Source organism: Apiospora aurea, assembly GCF_038362705.1.
Source record: "Apiospora aurea strain CBS 24483 chromosome Unknown utg000004l_segment0_segment0, whole genome shotgun sequence".
In the NCBI taxonomy this organism is placed as follows: Eukaryota; Fungi; Ascomycota; class Sordariomycetes; order Amphisphaeriales; family Apiosporaceae; genus Apiospora; species Apiospora aurea.
This window is the reverse complement of record NW_027117391.1, coordinates 1,879,252-1,898,525: the sequence shown is the minus strand read 5'-3', so window position 1 is coordinate 1,898,525 and position 19,274 is coordinate 1,879,252. Positions and strand designations below refer to the sequence as shown.

Below are 19,274 nucleotides of genomic sequence, written 5' to 3'. Positions count from 1 at the left end.
ACCATGCGATCTGTTCGTTGTGTTCGTCTGAGAGGCTGACACAAGACAAACCATGTGTGTCGCAACAGCCGCTCGCTGTGAGTCGCTGCAGCTCCTGGTAGCCATACCCATACACACTCCAGAGGGGGAGCCACAACTTTGCTCTAAGCTCAAGCATTGTCGGTGATGCAGCGCTCACTATGCCACCATCAGTGACAAGTGCTTATATCTACCCCAGACGCAATAGGCACTGGTAAATGTGGACAACATAAGAAGCAAAACATGCACATTTGTCCGGAACCATTATTCAGGGGCATTGCAACTGAGTACAGTATCTTATGTATCAAACAGTCGCAGGGCTAGGTTTTGCGATCAATATAGTTGAAGACTTGAGAGTTCTCATTAGATTTACAAGGATACCCGAAAGAGATCCTACGTTTCTGCTTTATATCCCATCAGAGGGCCTTCTCTCGCGCGCCCGTGACTCGTACAAACGTATCCAGTGCCATAGTCAGGGAGTGTCTACCCGCCGTCTTGCTCCGTAGCACGTTTTCGTAGTCGAGCATCTCCTTGAGTGGGACCTGGGCCACGATCTCAAGCATCCGGAGGCTACCCTGCCTCGTCTCGCGCAGCGAGGCCTGGAACTCGTAGGGGTCCGGTGGCGCGTAGATGTCCGAAACCTCGATGCGACCACCTTCGCGGGTCGCGGTGTTGTCCTGCATGTCCCTTACCTCGAGTACTTGACCTCCTCGAGCAGAATGCAGATCATGCTGGACAGCTTTTGCTGCCGACTCTGGGCAGGTGATCGTCACACTCATGACGGGCTCGAGGATTCCGATGTTCTCTTCCCTCTTCTTGAACGATTCGACCAAGGCCGACTTCACCGCTCTCTGGGCCGCACCGACGTAGTGTCCAGCTGGTGTTGGCCCGAAGTAGTCGGTCGAAGCATCAAATGTGATTGTGACCAGACATTGGTTGAATGGCGCCCCTTTTCTTGGGCCAGCTGCCAATGCAGCAATGGCCCCATTGACCAACTGTGGTCTGATTTCCGCTGGGTTTAAATCGCTCATATCGGCGCCGGGAAACAATACCTTGATGATATTGCCGTCCCTTTCGGTCTCTGAGTGAGTTAGTGCTTCGAACTCATTCGCATCCAGCGGCTCGACCATTGCACTGCATGCGGCCATTCCAGGCTTGCCGGCAATCGGTTTGTCGATGACAGCTCTATGGATGTCAGTGGGGACAGTTACGCATTCCTTGTACTCCACCTGGATGCCTCCCCAGTGAGCTTCGACCTTGTAATGGTTTTCCAGCCGATCCCGCGCAATCTCCAAGTGCAAAGACCCCATGCCCGAAAGTGTAAACTCGTCCGACTTCTCGTTATAGGACCACCTGACACTGGGGTCTTCTCGGGAGAGGTTTTCTAAAGAAGCTTCTACGTGCTTCAGACCCGAGGGAGACCCGGGCTCCAGAACCAGGAATGCCACTGCTGGTGGAATGTCTGGAGGCCGCACTTTGACTTGGCCAATCTGAGTTGTGGGTGTTTTGTTGCCAGTAAAGGCCATGAGCGTATCACCTGTCCGCGCCTTCTTGAGCCCGGTCAGAGCGCCGATTTGGCCCGGAGTCAAATGAGGGATCTCCATATGGTTTTTGGCCGAGATTTGCATGATGTTCAGGGGCTTCTCAAAGTCTTGTAGGTTGGAATTCCACAAAGGAATGTTTTTCTTCAGAAGTCCCTGGTAATTCCGTACCCAGGTCAACATACCCCTTTTGGGGTCGTTGACAACCTTGAAAACAGAGGCCACAGCCTCGACCTGCATTTGTTCTTTCTTTGACACCTTGGCATGCTGAGTTGCTGCTATAACTTTGCTTATTGGCAGAGTTTCTGATCCTATTCGCACATTCAACTCGGGGCGGTCTTGCGGGCTAGGCAAGTAGTCAACGACAGCATCTAATAATGGCTTGACTCCGATGTTCTTCAGACTTGAACCGGCGAATACCGGAATGAGGGACCCTTCACCATTACTGATGACTCGGCGAATGGCACCTTTGATTTCCTCGACAGGGAGGTTTCCACCTTGTTCCGTCCATAGGTCCAATAGCCTCTCGTCCTGATCGCACAGCTGTTCGATGAGCCTATCCCTTGCCCGCTCGATTTCATCGGTGAAGGGCGGGGTCTTTTTTCGCCAGTTCTTCGGGGCTGTTGTCGTCCTTTGCAGCATTTGACCAGCTGACAACTGAACGCGATGCCACATCAACGACGCCCTTGACAGTGTCATTCTCCCACCAAGGAATCTGGCAGACCAGGGGCATCCCATTAAGCTTCATGCCAATATCTTGGACCGACTTCTTGAACGAGGCGCCTTCCCGGTCGAGTTTGTTGATCAAGACAATCCGAGGCACCTTGAACTCCTGAGCGGATGCCCACACCCTCTCAGTGTGAGCTTCGACTCCTTCCACGCCATCAATAACACATACGGCGCCGTCAAGAATTGGAATGCAGCGCTCAACCTCGAACCTGAAATCAACGTGGCCAGGGGTGTCTATGAGGTTTATTATGTGCTCGTGGGCTCCGGGCCTCAAGCGTTCAGGAGGGGGCCACTTGAAGGTGATGGCAGCCGACTGAATGGTGATGCCTCTCTTCATCTCCATGGGTAGGAAGTCGGTCACGGTATTACCGCGATCAACATCTGAAGAACTGTCAGTCGGTCTGATTCAACCTCATATAGACGCAAGAAGTGAAAATGGCTTACTCCCTAAATGTCTGGTGGCGCCACTGTTGTACAACATGGCCTCAGTAGTGGTTGTTTTCCCCTGTGAACAAGTCAGAATGCGTCTTTGATATCACGCGGATGGGGCAATTTGACTTACAGCATCGACGTGAGCAATGATGCCTATGTTGCGGATAGAATCCAGGGCAGACTCTCGCTGGCCCCCGGAAGGAGAAGACATGGGCCTACGAATAGGCAGGGCATTGGCCCCTCTTACGCAAGCCGGCCATGATGAGACCAGACCTGGGCGTCGGAGGACTGCTCTAGCAGATTTGTACAATCCCATTCCCCCAGGCCGACGTGGGTACAGTGGTATATGCATGCCATTGAACGCCCCGATGTGTGCCTGTACGTTGACTCCTGGGACAGACTTACTGCCTGACGAGGTGATGGGATCTTATGTCTAGGATGCAGCGTCTGTCACGGTCCTTATATGCATCTTAGTCCCGTCCAAGATGAGGCGTTACAGCGTTGGTCCGCGGAATTCGCTTTGTACTCAACCGACAGTCTGGTATGTTGGGTGTAGGTATCGGTATTAGTCTTGGAAATCAAGTTCTTCAATTCAATTCCACTAAACGAGCGCACTTGCAGCGGACAAGGGTCGGTTGAGCAATTGGACCTCAGGCAGGTACCCAAGCAGTAGCAAGTAGTCGCCGCTTATTCCGATCGGGCCTAGCACGGCCTTGCCCCGCCTTCTCAAGGGGCTGCTCGCCATCGGATTGGTCCTGGATCATACGCAATAGCCCACAAGTCCACTTCTGCCATTGATTGATTGAATGTTGAGTCTGGCTGATTGCATGAGCGCATGAGAGAGGTACCTACTTAACGAGGAGGCGCAAGCTTAGAGCAGTTCAACTACGTTGATCGTCACCAAAAGTGAGTTTGCGTCAGGCAACAAACACTGCAATACCACGGCTTTTTTCTCCATCACCACCCCCAAAAGCGGTGGATTGTGCTTCTCGTCGGTTTGCTCTTTTCCTGCAGACAGGTCCCTGGACCACAGAATGCACGGCTTGAACACCTGAGGTTCCTCGTTTCTCTTATCCTACCCAGGCCCACCACGATAGGTCTCACCCGGGAGTTCTGGACTGCCAGACGAACCGCGCTGCCAACGTCATAATATCTTACTCTCCTAGCCATTGTCGCCGGCTTCCCCTTCCGCTTCTTACCCACGCCACACCACACCATCGCCATGGACTACCGCTCGACGATGGCCGACGAGGAGAATCCCGCCGGGAGCTCACCCTGGGGTTCGTCACCTCCTGCATCACCTCGGCGCAATGAGCCTGCCAATTATAGCTCATTGGGCAACGAAGCCACCTATGGTGGATACGGATCCCAGGACCCTAGCAACGGTCTGCAACACGACGACTTGACCACGAATGCCTTTGCGAGACCCAATACCGCTAGCAGCACAGCTTCTACCCATGAGTACAACTCACCACAACAAGGCGACGGCTCGCATCAGCCAGAGGCTGGCGGTCCCTCAGAGCAGGAGGAGCATGGCGGCAATGCCGGAGCGGCGCAGGCGACTGGCGAGGAGCAATCGCAGCCTCAGGGGGAACCCGGCGCGCCCGTCGGACAGGGACAGCAGCAGCAGCAAGCCCGCAAACAGGCCTATCCGCAGTACAGGTTGCAGGCAAAGATCACTGGTTTGGAGCGCACAGGCAGGAAAGATCCTATCATGAGATTCGATGTCCACGTACGTATCGCGAAACAGAATGTGTCCCTCTGGCGGTTAGCTGAACTAACGACGGCATATAGACAAACATACCCAGATTCCGTACTACACAGTTCCGCGATGTGCGCCGCCTCCATTCCGAATTCGTAAAGCTCGCCGACCATCTCATATCCGCCAACCCGGAAGCTCTCGTTCCCGCAGTACCGCCAGCGTTGACATCTGCTGGGGCGGGGACAGACGAAGACGAGATACGGGTCAAGGCTCTGCTGCAAAGGTGGTTGAACTATGTCTGCAGCAACGAAGTCCTGATGAGGGACGAGGAGATGGTTCTGTTTGTAGAAAGTGATTTTGGCTACAGCCCCATGGTGAAGAGGAAGCAACCTGCCACCGGTGTGCGCAGGAAGCTTCTGAAGCAATTCGCCCCGCCGCCAGATGATACCCCGGAGCTCTCAGATGCTCGTCCTATTGTAAAGCTTTTCTACCTTGGTTCAATGGATGCTGGTCATAAGGTCGATAAACTAGTCAAGGCTCGAAGAGGTACAGAGAAGCCCCCGTTTTGCACACATTTTCTGATCTACAGGAGAACGTCTACTAACTTGACACAGGACTTGGCCTCGCCGAATCTGACTATGGTGTCAAACTTGGAGGAATGAACGTACAGGAGCCTCACCAAGGTCTAGCTAGCGCCTATCGCAAGCTCGGAAAGGTGGTGCAAACGGTTGGGGATTGCCATGCTGCTCAGGCGACTGCGGAGGCTACGACCATTGGAGATCCCTTCCAATACCACTCACAGGATGCCTTTATCGTCAAGGAAACCTTGACAAACCGGCAACTTCTCATTCGAGAGTTCTTACAGGCTCAGGAGAGCACGCGTAGCAAACTGAATGCAGCAGATCGTCTCAAGGCCAGCTCAAACGTGCGCCGCGACAAGGTCGACGAAGCCATCACTGCCCTTGATGATGCGCGCAACAACGAGTTTGAGCTCATGAGGAAAACCACGCGTGTTACGCAGAATTTGGTGCACGAAAAGCGCAAGTGGTTCACGCGCACCGCAGCCGACTTACGCCTGAGCATCCGCGAGTTCGTTCTGCGCGAGATTGAAGCAGAGCGGCGCACGCTGGCCCTACTCGAGAGCGTGCGGCCGGACATCCGGGCCATCGATAACTCGGGCGGTCTGAGCAGACTAGGCCGCGAGGCGCACCCAACTGTCCGCAGAGCCAGTATGGCCGCCAGCCAGGGCCCCAAGGGCGATGCCTGGAGCGGCGTGCCGCGGCGCACGGACAACCTTAGCCGGAGCATCTCGGGCAGCATCATGACATCCAACGTGGCCGAAGGCGAGGAGGTGGGCGAGGACGCTGCTGAAGGAGCGGCTGGCAAGGCTCCCAGCAGTGGCACTAGGGGCCTAAGCGGTCTGGCTGAAGACGACGAGGACAGGGTGGATGCCCGGAATGCGGCGAGCCGATTGGCAACGAGCACGTTTTAAAAATGTGGCACTGATGATGGTGATGGGAGGATGGGGCGTCAAGGAGATAAAGATGAACGAATACGGCAGCTCGGCAAATTCAGGACGACGAAGTACGTAGGCAGGGGATAGAGTAGGGGTTTGTAGGACATGATAGTAGTTGAACGCCGACAGAAGACTCATCCTCCTGTTCAGACGCGATAGCCTTGTAATGTTACCTAAGTCTTATTGGTATTCTTCCTATGTTTCTACATTTTCCATTATCCCTGCCCGTATCGCACCACCGCTGGAAGGTATGCAGGCATAGCCTTCTGTGCGTCGAGGATACTGCTCTTGGCACCTTGCCATGTGCTGTCACCTCGTCGTAGCGTAGGCCGTTATCTTGAGGCATGCATATATACCTAACGTATCACCCAACTCCGCTTTCTGCTTCCCGCTTTCGCAGGAGGGACTGAGTGCACGCATGCAGGAATGATAGATAAGCTATGTGGGCAGTTGCGCGCATTACATACTTCTTTGGGAGCTGCAGGGAGGAGGAGGAGTGGAATGAACTTCCATTATACTTACGTATGATGATGTTTGCTACACCTCCCCAATTGCACATGCGCACGCACACCTGAGGCCGCAGTTGCTTATTGCTAATACTACCACGGATCTCACCGCTACTGCGTGCTTTCTCGATGGATTTAATTTGCTTGGACGATATGTGATAGAAAGCTGGGTGTCCGTCGTGGAATCCTCCCTTTTACCGAGGTCAACATCCGCCTTCCGTGCTGGGCAGACGACAGCCCATCGCTTCGCACGCAATATGTCCGTCGTTTACTTCCGCTTCGCTTTCTCCGCCCTCGTCTCATATGGTCAAGTCATGACGCACATGCAGACAGGGCCGAATTCCGGTCTCATACTTACATGAAAAAAGGGAGTGTGAAAGTTCGAGAGGTAGGGCTCTGGAGATAACAATGTGGTCGAGCAATGCGGTGTAACCCAAAGTCAACGACAGGTCTAGAATTACACTACCTAGGGGCCTAGGTGACCCATCGAGCTCAGATTAGAGCCACATGATATGACGAGATCTCGAGCAATGCCATTGCTATTTCCCATGTGAAACCGCCTGACTACTCAGTATTCATTTACTAAAATACTGCCAACGATGCATGCCATGATTCTGCTCTGCTTTACTCGATTGCATCCCCTCCGAGCGGGGCCGATGGGGGTGGAGAGAAGCGATGAATGGCAACCCTCAATAGGATGCAAGTAGGGCGGAATTCATAAAGCGAAATGAGCGGGCCACAGTCCTGATATGCGTTGCACCCGCAGACGATAGATCTATGCATGGGAGCTGATGGATGATGCATTTAGGTGTGTGACATGGCCAGAAACATGACCATCGCGAAACCATCACACTGGCTGAGTGGACTCTGAAAGGCTGACGATGCATCGTGGGCTGACCATGGAACCCGATTGACGGAGGGTTCGAGGGAAGCGATGCCGATAGTCATCCACATGCCAAAATGGTTTCAGCGGAAACATCCACTTTTCAACGACCATGCTAAGATGTGTATGCTGCGTATATGGCTTGCCGAGTCCTGCGGTAGTTTCTTGCAGCTTGCCTACCTTATCTCTCAGCCACCACCAACCAAATATTGGACCTGGTTGATTGGGCAATAAGGATCAGTCAAGAATGGTTAGTAAACACTCCCGCCGATATATGCTTTTCCAGGTCGAATTTTGGCTACCGTGATAGCCCAAGGAAGCTGAGTGTGGCCAAGGCCTCCCAAGGCAGAATTCCAAGGGACGTGTTGCTATGTGATGTGTTTAGCCGGTATTAGGGTAACAAGCGCTATACATACCAAAAGCACGTACCGGGGGTACAGCATGCAGGACAGGCGGTACAATGGCAAGGCAATCCTCGCAACCTGCCAAGCCTTCCCAAAGGTGAAGGTGTTTGCTTCTGCATCACATATGCGACTGTCAGCTGTCAAGCCGCCATCGTGGAACCACGGCGCAAGAGGCCGGCGTTTGTGGGCCCAGGATTGTCCCATCCCTAAATAGCTCAGGCGGCCGACTTCCAGTTTGTTGCGCAAGCCTGGCCTTTTGCACCAAGCCCTGTCTGTATATTGCCCCTTCAATACCCACAACACAGAGTAGATCTGGGGTACAAAAATCAAAGACTCAAAGCCTGGCGCTCGCAGAGTCAGGGGTATGTCGGGTCGAGGTTGGTGCATCAGGAGATTTTCTGTAGATTGTAGAAATCAATGGCAAGATAATCTTGGAAGCCTTTTGTTGAAACTGATAAGATCTGCGCAATGGTGATATCACAATAAGAGACGTGGCATGTTGTGAGAAGGTGAATCCAAGAAGATTGTATGTCCATATAAGGTTGCTGAACACTGGCCAGTAGGTGGTCTGTTACATGAAGGGCGGACAGGGCGGACAGGGCGGGTTTCTTCCCCGCGAGTTCGCTTACGTACAGGTGATCCCGATGAGGATCTTCACTGGCGATAGTCAGACTTAACTTACAGAATGCAACTATCGTCCACCGGGTGGCCTGACACTGTGTACTGTAAGCCCCGATGTAACAGGATAGGAATGTTCCAGACCATTGGCCTCGGATCAAACTGAGAGGAAGTGGTGAACGTCCATTTGTTCCCCAACTCCTCTCCAACTCACCAGGCATCAATTGATATCAAGGATAGATATATACTGAGACACCCGGCAGCGAACCAACCAATGCATGCGAAAGCGGGAATGACCGTTAAGCCGATCATCGCCGACTCGTTTGGCTGTTCTGTAAGTCGGGGAAGACCAGGAAAGACTTGTACAAGTCCGCGCATGTGCCAATCGTTGGCCGAGTTGCTCATGCTGGGATATGCGGACCGATTGGCCCAAGCAGCGCCAATTGGCCGAGCCGTAGGAGTAGAGCAAGCTAGGAAAGCTCCCCAAGCATTCCGGCTACCTCTGCGGTTGAAGACGAAGGATCGATGGTGTTAGCATGCTCATTCAAGTGGTGATCCACCATAGCCTGGTTGGCATGCCTTGGCCCCCAGAGCTATCTGTCTGCTTGCATGGACGCGGGACGCGGGACGTGGCGGACATACCTTCCGGCCCTCCATACCTTTACACAGGATGGTGGTGTTCCAACCCTTGTCCATGGTTCCCGCCCCATGTGCACTGCTCTGCCAGTCTGCACCAACAAGAAGTGTTACATCTGAAGGGACCATCTCAAGGACGGGAGTCATAGATGAGACAGCAATGGTGTACGTACAGTACTTTGTTAACCATGATGTTTCAAGTGTGCGTGCTACTGGGCAGAACGCAGTGGGCAGGCGGGTGGCTTGCCTTCAAGTAGGTACTTAATGTATGTAGGCCCTTACTACTTACTCGTAAGTACCTATGGAATACAGGAGGAGGAAACGTCAAATTCGATCCCGCTCGGATCTGTAGTTCGCACCTTCTCCATGTCCAAAGCAACGACGCCAACACGCCTTCCCTCAGGACGGCCTGATAAGTCAAATACTCATCGTTGGTAGCCATCCAACACTCTCGATGTGTCGCCAAAACAAAGATCTTCGTCTGACGAAGGACTCGACCGACAAGATGAGCAACCGGGGGATTTCGTATTTACCGACCAGCAGAGACGACGCTGGCGATCATGTATGTGGTACGTGAACCAAACGAAGCTTTCCTATGGCTCCTGTCCTGGTTGTATCGTACATTATCTTCCGGTGTAAGGCAACTCGCCATTGGCCTTTCTTACCTATTTAGAAAGTGCCTCGGTCTCTGTGGCAGAGCTGTCTGTTCCAGCAACCCTCCCTGGACTTGGACTTCACACGCCCCAATCATTGAGCTTGAGATTATACAGCTTTCATGTTGTCCAAGTGGCAAACCGCGCAAAGAACCAGTGGGTTTCCTGGGTTTCTGCTTTGTTATAACCTACATACTCCACGCCTCTCGGGACAATCTCCGTAGCCCGCAACCGATATCTTACGAGACCGATTTGGTGTTGATTGGCTGTCTTTGCCGATCCTGGATGTTCGTTCTACATGGACATGGTTGTGTTTCATTTGGCATTCGAATCCTCTCCTCGGATCGGCCCATGCATACATCGACATTGTTTGCCCACCTACAAATAAGAAAGCGTCATATCGTGGTTGACTGGCCGTGCCATGCCTAGTTCGTCAGACTTGGCCTTCTCCGCTGTCATGGCTTCCTATCCGAGTGGAGGTAGGCTGGGAGGTATGCTTCCATGTGGAGTCTGCGCAATGAACGAACAGGAGCAAAGCGCTTGGATGCGATGAAGCAGGGTCCCCGCCTATACCCTGGTCGTGGACTATACATTCCTACACCATGCAGCTTTCCGAGGCAGACTGCACTCTCAGACGTGGTACCTGAATGGCACTACAGGCTAAGGGTACATCAGAACCATGCGGGCTACAACCGTTGTCTACCATCCATACCATCCAGGGTCCTGGACCTTATGTTCCAAGTCCTGTGGAATGATGCGCTTGCTGCATCGTCGCTAGCTGCTTGCATGGTATCTCCCGAGATTGTGAAGTGGCTCTCGTTGCTCGTTGAGATAACTCGTTGCTATCTGACTGGGTCTGGCAAGACTGCACATTGCTTCGCAGGCATCAGAGACCTTGGATCAGCCCCGGCCCACGGAGACCACCTTGACGCTCTCCGTGAAATTGACAATTGAGATCGTCTCATACATACAGTGCTTTCTTAACAGAGGGGCCCATCACATTATTCCCCATCATGTACATAAGGGTTGGGTGTTTCTCTCTGCTTTTCCTACCTACAACTAGATGTTGGCTTCCCGGTCCTCTATCTACACGTTTGTATGTGCCAAGGAAGCCTTGGTCTGTCTGCCTACCTGATACCGTCATCATTTGTCTATACCAAGCTGCCTTTTCAGGCCCCGATCCTGGACCCTGAGCCAAACCAATAGACGTGGGTTGAGCCTTTTACTGATAGTGACACTAACACATCCCACGTCCATCCCACGCTTCTAATATCTATCAATGGCTCCATCGGCCATGATTGACGAGATGGCGCCAATGCATCTACCCGTTCATCCAAAGCTCTCCATCAATGCATCTGTCTTGCATGGGCCAAGAGACTTACGATTGGTGAGTTGATCGATATCTCGGCTTACCTGTCACAAATCGGACCTGTATAGCTAGTCTTTGCAAGTATACATGCGGGGTATTAACAAGCTCCTCTGTGCAGGAAGTCAGATCCATCGAAGACCCTGGCGTTGGAGAGCTCCAGGTTGCTATCAAGTCAACAGGGATCTGCGGGTCGGACGTGTCATACTACAAGAAGTTCGCGAATGGCGACTTGTGCGCTTGTGCGCCCTTGTCACTTGGTCATGAGTCGTCCGGAGTCATTGTGGCCATGGGCCCGCAGGTGTCAGGCTTCCGAGTCGGCGATAGAGTCGCTCTAGAAGTAGGCGTTCCCTGTGGGCAGTGTGCTATCTGCCGCAAGGGCAGATACAACCTCTGCAAGCGAATGCGCTTCAGAAGTAGTGCGAAAAGTGTCCCCCATTTCCAGGGCACACTACAAGAGAGAATAAATCATCCGGCTGCCTGGTGCTATAAGTACGTCCCTATGAAGTCGTTGGGATATGTTCACCTGGCTGACTAGATACAGGCTTCCGGAGCACGTGTCCTTTGATGCGGCGGCCTTACTCGAACCACTATCCGTGGCTATACACGCCGTGAACCGTGCCCGTCCAACTCCGGGATCGTCTGCCCTTGTCATGGGTGCGGGTACGGTTGGACTCTTGACTGCAGCCATGGCGCGTCGTTCGGGGTGTACCAATGTCACTATATGTGATCTTGATGCGGGCCGGGTAGATTATGCTCTCAGCAAGGGCTTTGCTACCCATGGCTATGTTATCCAGCGCCCCCTACATACTTCATCTAGCAGCTCTTCCTTCGGCACTGATGCTTCGGGTGTCTCTACCCCTCTAGAAGTTGGTGCCATGACTCCTGCAAGTCTGTTCTCCGACTCAATTCACGGGAAGCTGGAGGGAGCCAAGGGGTTGGCCGCCGACCTTCTTGCACTGACGAATACTGCCTTTGGCTTCCAGGACGAAGATGAGGACCATGGCGTGGACTACAGTTTTGAGTGTACCGGGAAGGAGGTTTGTATGCACACCAGCATTTACGCAACAAGACCAGGTGGTAAAGTCATCATGGTTGGAATGGGTACCCCTAACCAGACTCTACCCTTGTCTGCTGCCCACCTCCGAGAAGTTGATATCCTGGGCATCTTTCGCTACGCCAACACGTACCCAACCGGCATCCGTTTGCTCTGTGGCCAACAGGATGACAGCAGTCACGGAAGTTACCAGTTCCCAAGGTTAGATGATATGGTTACGCATCGCTTTAAGGGCCTTGCCGCTGCCAAAAAGGCATTTGAGCTTGCAAGTCGCACCATAGACGACGACGGCAATTTGGTGTTGAAAGTCGTCATTGAGGCTTAAATAGGGGGGTCTCCCTTGAGCTCAAGTTCGTTCCAATCCCTTCTCCCTTTCCCCTGTTTCTCAAATCTCAGCGGGAGGAAGGAGGCAAAAGTGGCAGAGCCACCCCCGGGTATGGATAGCTCTGCAGAAAGAAGAGAAGCGGAAGCACGGTCGGATTAATGCTTGTGAGTTGGTTCAATTTCGCTGACGACAAACACGAATAATTCTGGCGATAAAACGGGTTAGATGGTGCCGGTGGTAATATTACGTTGTTGGCTTGCGTTGTTTATCGTTCCTCGTCTACGCACTATGGCATGTACAGACAATTGTCCAAGTTTTTTCACTTCTTCTTTTTCTTCATGACGTTAGATACTTTTATATCCAGAATTGACTGGTGGCTTACTGTCATTATCTAATGCAAATAGTTCAACCTCGAGCTGTGAGGTATGGCCGATTACTCACCGACTTCTTTCCCTCGTCGTGCTATCAAATTGTTTTAGCCAGAGAGCATCTTGTCCTGGCATTATCTTGTCCATACCTCAGGAGCACGAGGTAGAAGGTGTATGTGAGAGCAGTCCTGTGTATTATTCACTAAGGCTGCCAATGTTGCCGTCTAGTTTTGGGCTGATCAATATGCCTATGAAAACCTACTGTCTTCCATCCTAAACCCGCCTAACGATTTGACTTACTTCAGTCAGTCATCCTGCTGTCAAAGCCACCATAGTTACGCCTCCTTCGCCATGCCAATGCAAGTAAAGCAGAATTCGTTGTTTTGCATCCTCCAAATCACGGACTGGGATAACCCTGATTTCCATACGACTCGCTCTAAAGTGTGAGATCTCCCGGACCAGCCATGTTGTAGCTGCTGCTGCCTCCCACATCGTGCATGTTCTTCCGGCTGTTTCCCTTGGCAGCCTCGACGGCGCTGTGTTTCTTGGCTATGTTGCGGGCGTCGATGGAGCTGCCCATGACCTCGTTCAGCAGGGACATGAGCAGGACGTCGTTGCGCTCGCTGAGCATCTCTTGCTCGAAGGCGCCTGTTGCCGAGGGCACAATTAGCGCCAGGCGGTTGGCAAGGGCTTGGATGGACCGCAGGATCGTATGCGACGGGACAGAGTGAGGCTGTGTGCCCTGGCTGGGTTGCGTGGCTGCGGCAGCCGTGTTGCCTCCGGTGTAAGAAGGCGGGAGCTGCTGAAGATAGGTGACAAGAAGCTGTATCCGGGATTGGAGCATTTTGATGGCGTTGGCCTTTCCGGTCAGGGACATGATGAGCTCCTCGTCTTCCGGGGATAGCACATGCTCCTCGGGCGCCGTAGCCGATTCGTCCTCAGCATTATCGGGACTCACGATGCGGCGCTTGCCCTTTGTATCTATGTCGACAGCCACCATCTGGGGCTTCTTCTGCTCCTTGGTCTCGACCGCCGTGGCATTTCCGGCGCCCCGGACCACGAAGTCCATGCTGACCATCTCAGCCTCGCCCGTCTCGACCGAGTAGGGTAGCTCTCTGAACTTGAGCTTGAGGGGCGCATCGCCGTCTCTCATCTCCTTGTCCTCGCCATGATCCGCCTTGGGCTCGTCGACTTCGAGGTTGCTCTCGTATATCGTGAGGGGCAGTTTGCTGCCTGCGGAGTGGTCGACGGCTTCCTCCGAGTGAAAGGCCAGTAGCAGTGACGACTCGTTGTGTTCGGAGAGGAGCCAATTGTGGATGGGCAGGACTGAGGGCATGGGGCCGGTCTTGGGGGGTAACGGTGTACCATCCGACGAGATCGAGTTGAGGCGCCTTGTGGATGGTTCTCACTGGGGAGCGGGTGGTCAGTATACCTTTTTCCCTTTTGGGCCTTTGGTTTGGCTGAGCACCTACTTTGGTCCAGCCTGGTTGCAAACCAGTCGGGCTGCAGCACCACATGGCCATCTTTCACAGTGGTAGCACATTCAAAGGCGTGCTCGATGGTGATTTCGCGGCCATTCTGTTGGCCCATCAATGCTCCCACTATGGGACCCTTTTGCTCGCGCAAAGTATGCCGTGTGATGTAATCGGAAATGGTCAAGAGGACGAGGGGATGCAGCACAGCTTGCAGTCCGGAGTCGGTGGACTTCTGCGTCGAGATCAGCGGGTTCTCCATGGTGCCCAGTCTGGATTGCCTCGTTCGCGACAAGGCTGCGGAAATGTAGAAATGTAGAAATGTAGAGTCGAGTTGGGCGAGGACTTTGGTTGTTGTTGATCTAGCTGTCCAAACCCGAACAAACACGCAGAGTGGTCAAGCCGGCGATTGATCTGCCAAAGAAAGTAGTAGGTTGACCTGTAAGGCTGCTATCGATATGCAGTCCGCAGTTGAACAAGCTGGAGCAGTAGGCAGCTAACTGCAGCAAATAAATAAATACCCCGCCATCAGTTAAGAGGTACTGCCTACGGAGTACTTGAAGCACTAACCTAGCAATTACATAATGGAGGAGCTGGAGGCCAGGGGTGGGTCGTGGGGCACATCTTGCAAGCAATTGATCTCTCCTTCGCTGCCTAGCAGGCCCGCCTGTATTCAAACAACCTTACACTAAGGCACATCTAAGTCACTGGCCACACGCTGCTATTCCCAACCCCGACTCGTCCTGTCTGCCCCTTTCGCCCTCACTCTTTATTCCCCCTTTTTCTGAAGCTTGGAAATGGATTCTGCCTACCTAACTAACGTACTATGGCGCGTCCTGAGCAATTGCCTGTCGGCCATGTTGGATGACAACAATCCCAGTTGTTTGTATTGAGCCGTTCACTTAGTGCATGCTTTTCTCTCAGTCGGGGGCTTTGCCACAATACCTGCTTCAGTATTGCACCTTTATTGTTGGCATTTCCTTTACGAGGCTGTTGATGTTCGTGAGTCTGCAGGTACCAGGCGAACAGTCTTTCCCCGAGCACGCCATACACCACACAAACACTTCCTGTTCTGCGATTTGATGTGAATGGCTGTCCTTGTCTCTTGGTCTTAGATGCCCTTTAGCAAGACATGGCTATGCTGATAGGGCTGCCGGCCGCTGAGAGTCTACTGTCTTTCGGAGCAATCCTCTGCCGGCCTGTTTGGATTCTGTATATGAAGTCCGGTAGGTATTCCCAGTAGCCGAATTAGATCTTGTAAGTCTCCTGTTCTTCCCACCCCACGTGATGTACCCTTCTCCCACCCTAGGGGCACTTGCTTCCACTCAAAGTGACCGCCATGTCTTCAAGTCAGGATGTTATGCGGCTCCGACAGGCTATGGGACCTCCTGCTCCAGTGGCCCCGGCAAAGCGGTCTGATGCGGAGATGGAGGATGTTCAGTTCATATCCTCCAAACCCGTCAAGAGACAGAAAGTCGACCATCCCACGGACAGCCCCATAGTCAACACCACGCACGTTCAAACAATCCAGCTTCAACCACCGCCCAACTCTCAGCCAGTGCCTCAGTCTCAACCGGTCCCACATCTGGTCTGTGGCAGCTCTCTTATCACACCGATCTCTGTTGCCCCTATCGCTGATAATGACATGAGCTGGCCGAATAGTGAGATCAACTCCTCACACGACAGACGTATCACTACAGGAATGGTGGGACTTCCTTCTGGCTTTTCGGACTGGGAGTCCATCTTTGGGTATCGTGGCTGTTCACTCCCCGAACTCGAGAGCTATAGCATGAGTGCGGCAGCTCGTCTCAAATCGCCCAAGCTCAGCTCCCCTGCTATATCTCCAAAGCAGATCCCTAATACTATTGCATCGAAAGACTCGCAACCAGAGCCTGCACCAAGTGAAAGGAACGATATGCTGCAGGGCAACCCGACGCTTCGCTCTGGTTCGAATCCCTCTATGACAGCTGTGATGAATACGCCAGCCAGCCAGGAAACAGCCAAGCCTAATGCTACCGATCCAACTATAGTTCAACAGAAGGAAATTGTACCCGTGGCATTCGAAGGTTGTGCAGAGAAAGTGGTCGACAGCACGCAACCCATAGCTCAGCAAACTCCGCATGACAGCAGTCCTGAACAGATACAACAACAGCAGATGCCTTCGGAGCAGCCGACCACTACCCCTGACAACGTCACTCAAGCGCATGCGGGCAAACAGCCATGCAAGGCATGTACGCAGATGCAACAACGCGCGGCTTTCGCTAGGGCACAGGGACTACCTTTCACCAACACGAATATGCCACTCCGCATGCTACCCCCGGGGCCTTATCATCAGCCATTTGGCCCACAGGCAAATCCACAGTTCATGTCAGCATTGCAGGCAGGCATGCACAGTTTTGGACCTGGGTTCAGTCCCATGATGGTACCGATGAACATGCAAAACTATAGTGGCGCTGCTATGTCTCCTCCCGTGTTAGCCCATCAACATGCTGTCCAACCAATGCCCCCCAGACCGACAGCAGCAAAAACAGCAGCATATCAACAACCGTCGACAGGGAAGACATCCGAGGCAGGCCGGGAGAACGCCGTCGCTGCAGCCACGACTCCTACACGTATCAGCTCGCAGAGCCCAGCTCAACAAGCACGGCCGCAGCTACTACCATCACAGCACCCATTTCTCATGCAGCCAAACTACCGCAAACCCTCGCCGAACCTAATCGCCGACGTGGCCGAGACGTGCCAGGAAAAGTTCCCCTTCGAGGAGGTCGCGAAGCGGCACGACACGACGGTCGAGAAAGTGGCCGACGTCTTCGCCGCCATCATCCAGGTGCCACTCCTGCGGTGTCCCAAGGACCGGCGCCGGGCCGGCCGTCTGGCGCACGAGCGCGTCAAGGAGTACAACAAGACCAAGCGGGAGCTTCAGGAGGCAGCGGCGGCGGCAAAGGGACAAATGGGTAACCGCAACAACAACTCTACGTATAGGGGCGACGGCCAGCAAGGGGCTATTCAGCCTCAGATCGTGGTGAGGCCTCTCGATGTCGCGAATGCTCTGGGGCCGACTGAGTGAGGGTCACTGACACCTGAAGACAAATAGTTTATTCATTGCGAGGACCGAGGCGTGAGGAAGCCGGGGTTGGGTATTTCTCTTATTGCAATCAAAAGTCGTGGACTAAGCAAACACGGCAAGACTCGAAATACAACCATAAGAGACAGCGATTGCACACATTTAATTCTATTTTTTATGAGGAAGGGATTTATCACTTACCGTTAATATAAAAACCTCTATGGCTACAAGAAACAAGTTGTGTTTCCTTAATAAGCAAATAATCCTAATCGAGAAACGCCTATATCTATACCCATATACAAGACCTCGGAACTTATAAAAAATGAGTAAATTGGGGAGGGGGAATGATGGGAAATGGAGGAATGGAGAGAGAAGCTTTCAACCTCACCGCTGCTGGTGCTGAGATGGCCTGTAGGGCTTCAGATCATACTTCATTTTCGAGCCCCGCACAGCTTGGATCGAGACTCTTGTTCGAATTCGCACGCGTGACGTCCGGCGCCAATTGCGAGTGCTCGCGTGACTGGTCCGGGAAGGAGCCGGTCGTGGTTGTCTTGTCGTTGCCGCCCCGCGGCTCCGCAACAGCGGCCTTCCACCAGATATCGTCGTCCTCGTCGTCGATATGATACGAATCATGGGTGTCGTTGCTGGCTTCCAGGTTGGAGAAGAAGAAGAATTCGGAGTCCCCAAGTACTTCACGGCCCTTTTGTTTGCGGAGTCGAGGGTAGTCGCGGTTCGAGTGTGTAGCTCGGGTATCTCCGCCGGACCGCGGGTCCTGGTCACCAAACTCGTCTTCGGAGAGGTGGTAGCCTGTTCTTGTTTCAGCAGAGTAGCAGGAGTAGTCGTCATCGTCATCCGTACCTGCGTCCCGCGGCCGTGGATTGTCCTGCAAGATCGTCTCTTCGTCTTCATCTTCATCAAACTCCAATTCGTCTTCGTCTTCCTCATCCTGTTGGCGCCGCTTCTCCTCCTCCTTTTGAAATTGTTGTCGCAGCTCTCGCAGGGTCTCCTCGTCGGCCCATACAAGCTGTCTCCCGATCCATGCGGCGCTCAGACTCCGATCATCTTCCACCGTCCAGCTGGGCGGGTAGACGGGGTCCAACGCCGGAATGATGCTCCAGTCGATCGCAGCGATCTGCTCCGATGCACCGTTGTCCAGTTTTATCAGTCTGCCCCTCTCCATGGCCACACCAAGATGGTCGCCGTTGTCCATGCACTCTTGGACACGATCGTTGACTATATCTTTGAGGTGAAGCTTATGGCAGATGATCTTCCACTCCTGCATGCGAGGCATGCAGGAGGCGCAACTGTCATCTATTGGTACAGCCACGACAGGCTTGTTGTCGATGATGCTGTTCTGGAAATGCGGGCAAGGCTCGTCGTGTGGCTCAGGAATGAGGAGACCCATGGGTGGTGTTTTAGGCGGATTAATGCTCTGGTATCGGCGGCAGTGGGAGGTGTAGTGGACGATGCAATGGTTGCATCTGGTCATGCGGTATATATCCCCGGTACACATTGTGTGATGTGGCCCCCTTTCCCCTTTTGAATATAAGACTAAGCTCTGAGTCTAGGCTTGCTCCAAGTACAAGGGTCTTGACGACGGCCGTGCTCGAGTTGAAGGTTTCGTGATAACAAGATAGATAATCGAAGGCACAGATGATATCTCAAACAAGAAAATGAATATGTTCGTGAGGATTTTCGTCTTCAAAGTTTTCCAACTAGAAGTTCAGCATCTGTGGCCGAGTGGCTGTTTGTTACATGATATAGAAGCTGGGGTCCGACGACCACAATGTATTGTCGTCTTTGAAGCTGCTTGTGCTTTATGGATATGCCATTGTCTTGCCAGCAATATGTGCTTGTCGGAAGACAAGGGGAAGGCGAACATGGCCCTTGTGTACGGCTATTCGTCAAAGAAGTGTTTTGTTACTTCACCGGGTTCTTTGGGGTTCTTTGAGTTTTGCTTCCTATCCCACCTTTCTGGGCATGT

At 53.0% G+C, this 19,274-nt stretch overlaps 6 protein-coding genes across 6 annotated transcripts; 3 read left to right on the top strand and 3 right to left on the bottom strand.

Annotated features, from left to right (window-relative positions):
• Nucleotides 1-434: 434 nt before the first annotated feature.
• On the bottom strand, nt 435-2,931 carry PG986_005383 (elongation factor G; the record flags this gene model as incomplete). Its single annotated transcript, XM_066841605.1, has 4 exons — nt 435-2,156; nt 2,215-2,669; nt 2,733-2,793; nt 2,851-2,931. 4 exons carry the CDS (start codon nt 2,929-2,931, stop codon nt 435-437), a joined length of 2,319 nt encoding a protein of 772 aa, XP_066701467.1.
• Nucleotides 2,932-3,942: 1,011 nt separating this feature from the next.
• PG986_005382 (vacuolar protein sorting-associated protein Vps17) lies at nt 3,943-5,914 on the top strand (the record flags this gene model as incomplete). The annotated part of the gene is made up of 3 exons (XM_066841604.1): nt 3,943-4,452; nt 4,515-4,968; nt 5,037-5,914. The coding sequence occupies 3 exons, from the start codon at nt 3,943-3,945 to the stop codon at nt 5,912-5,914; spliced, it is 1,842 nt and encodes a 613-aa protein (XP_066701466.1).
• A 5,003-nt stretch (nt 5,915-10,917) lies between these two features.
• PG986_005381 (uncharacterized protein) lies at nt 10,918-12,386 on the top strand (the record flags this gene model as incomplete). Its single annotated transcript, XM_066841603.1, has 3 exons — nt 10,918-11,025; nt 11,126-11,496; nt 11,549-12,386. 3 exons carry the CDS (start codon nt 10,918-10,920, stop codon nt 12,384-12,386), a joined length of 1,317 nt encoding a protein of 438 aa, XP_066701465.1.
• An 804-nt stretch (nt 12,387-13,190) lies between these two features.
• Nucleotides 13,191-14,488, bottom strand: PG986_005380 (uncharacterized protein; the record flags this gene model as incomplete). Its single annotated transcript, XM_066841602.1, has 2 exons — nt 13,191-14,158; nt 14,227-14,488. The coding sequence occupies 2 exons, from the start codon at nt 14,486-14,488 to the stop codon at nt 13,191-13,193; spliced, it is 1,230 nt and encodes a 409-aa protein (XP_066701464.1).
• A 1,077-nt stretch (nt 14,489-15,565) lies between these two features.
• PG986_005379 (uncharacterized protein) lies at nt 15,566-17,293 on the top strand (the record flags this gene model as incomplete). Its single annotated transcript, XM_066841601.1, has 1 exon — nt 15,566-17,293. One exon carries the CDS (start codon nt 15,566-15,568, stop codon nt 17,291-17,293), a length of 1,728 nt encoding a protein of 575 aa, XP_066701463.1.
• Nucleotides 17,294-17,714: 421 nt separating this feature from the next.
• Nucleotides 17,715-18,803, bottom strand: PG986_005378 (uncharacterized protein; the record flags this gene model as incomplete). Its single annotated transcript, XM_066841600.1, has 1 exon — nt 17,715-18,803. The coding sequence occupies one exon, from the start codon at nt 18,801-18,803 to the stop codon at nt 17,715-17,717; it is 1,089 nt and encodes a 362-aa protein (XP_066701462.1).
• Nucleotides 18,804-19,274: the final 471 nt, after the last annotated feature.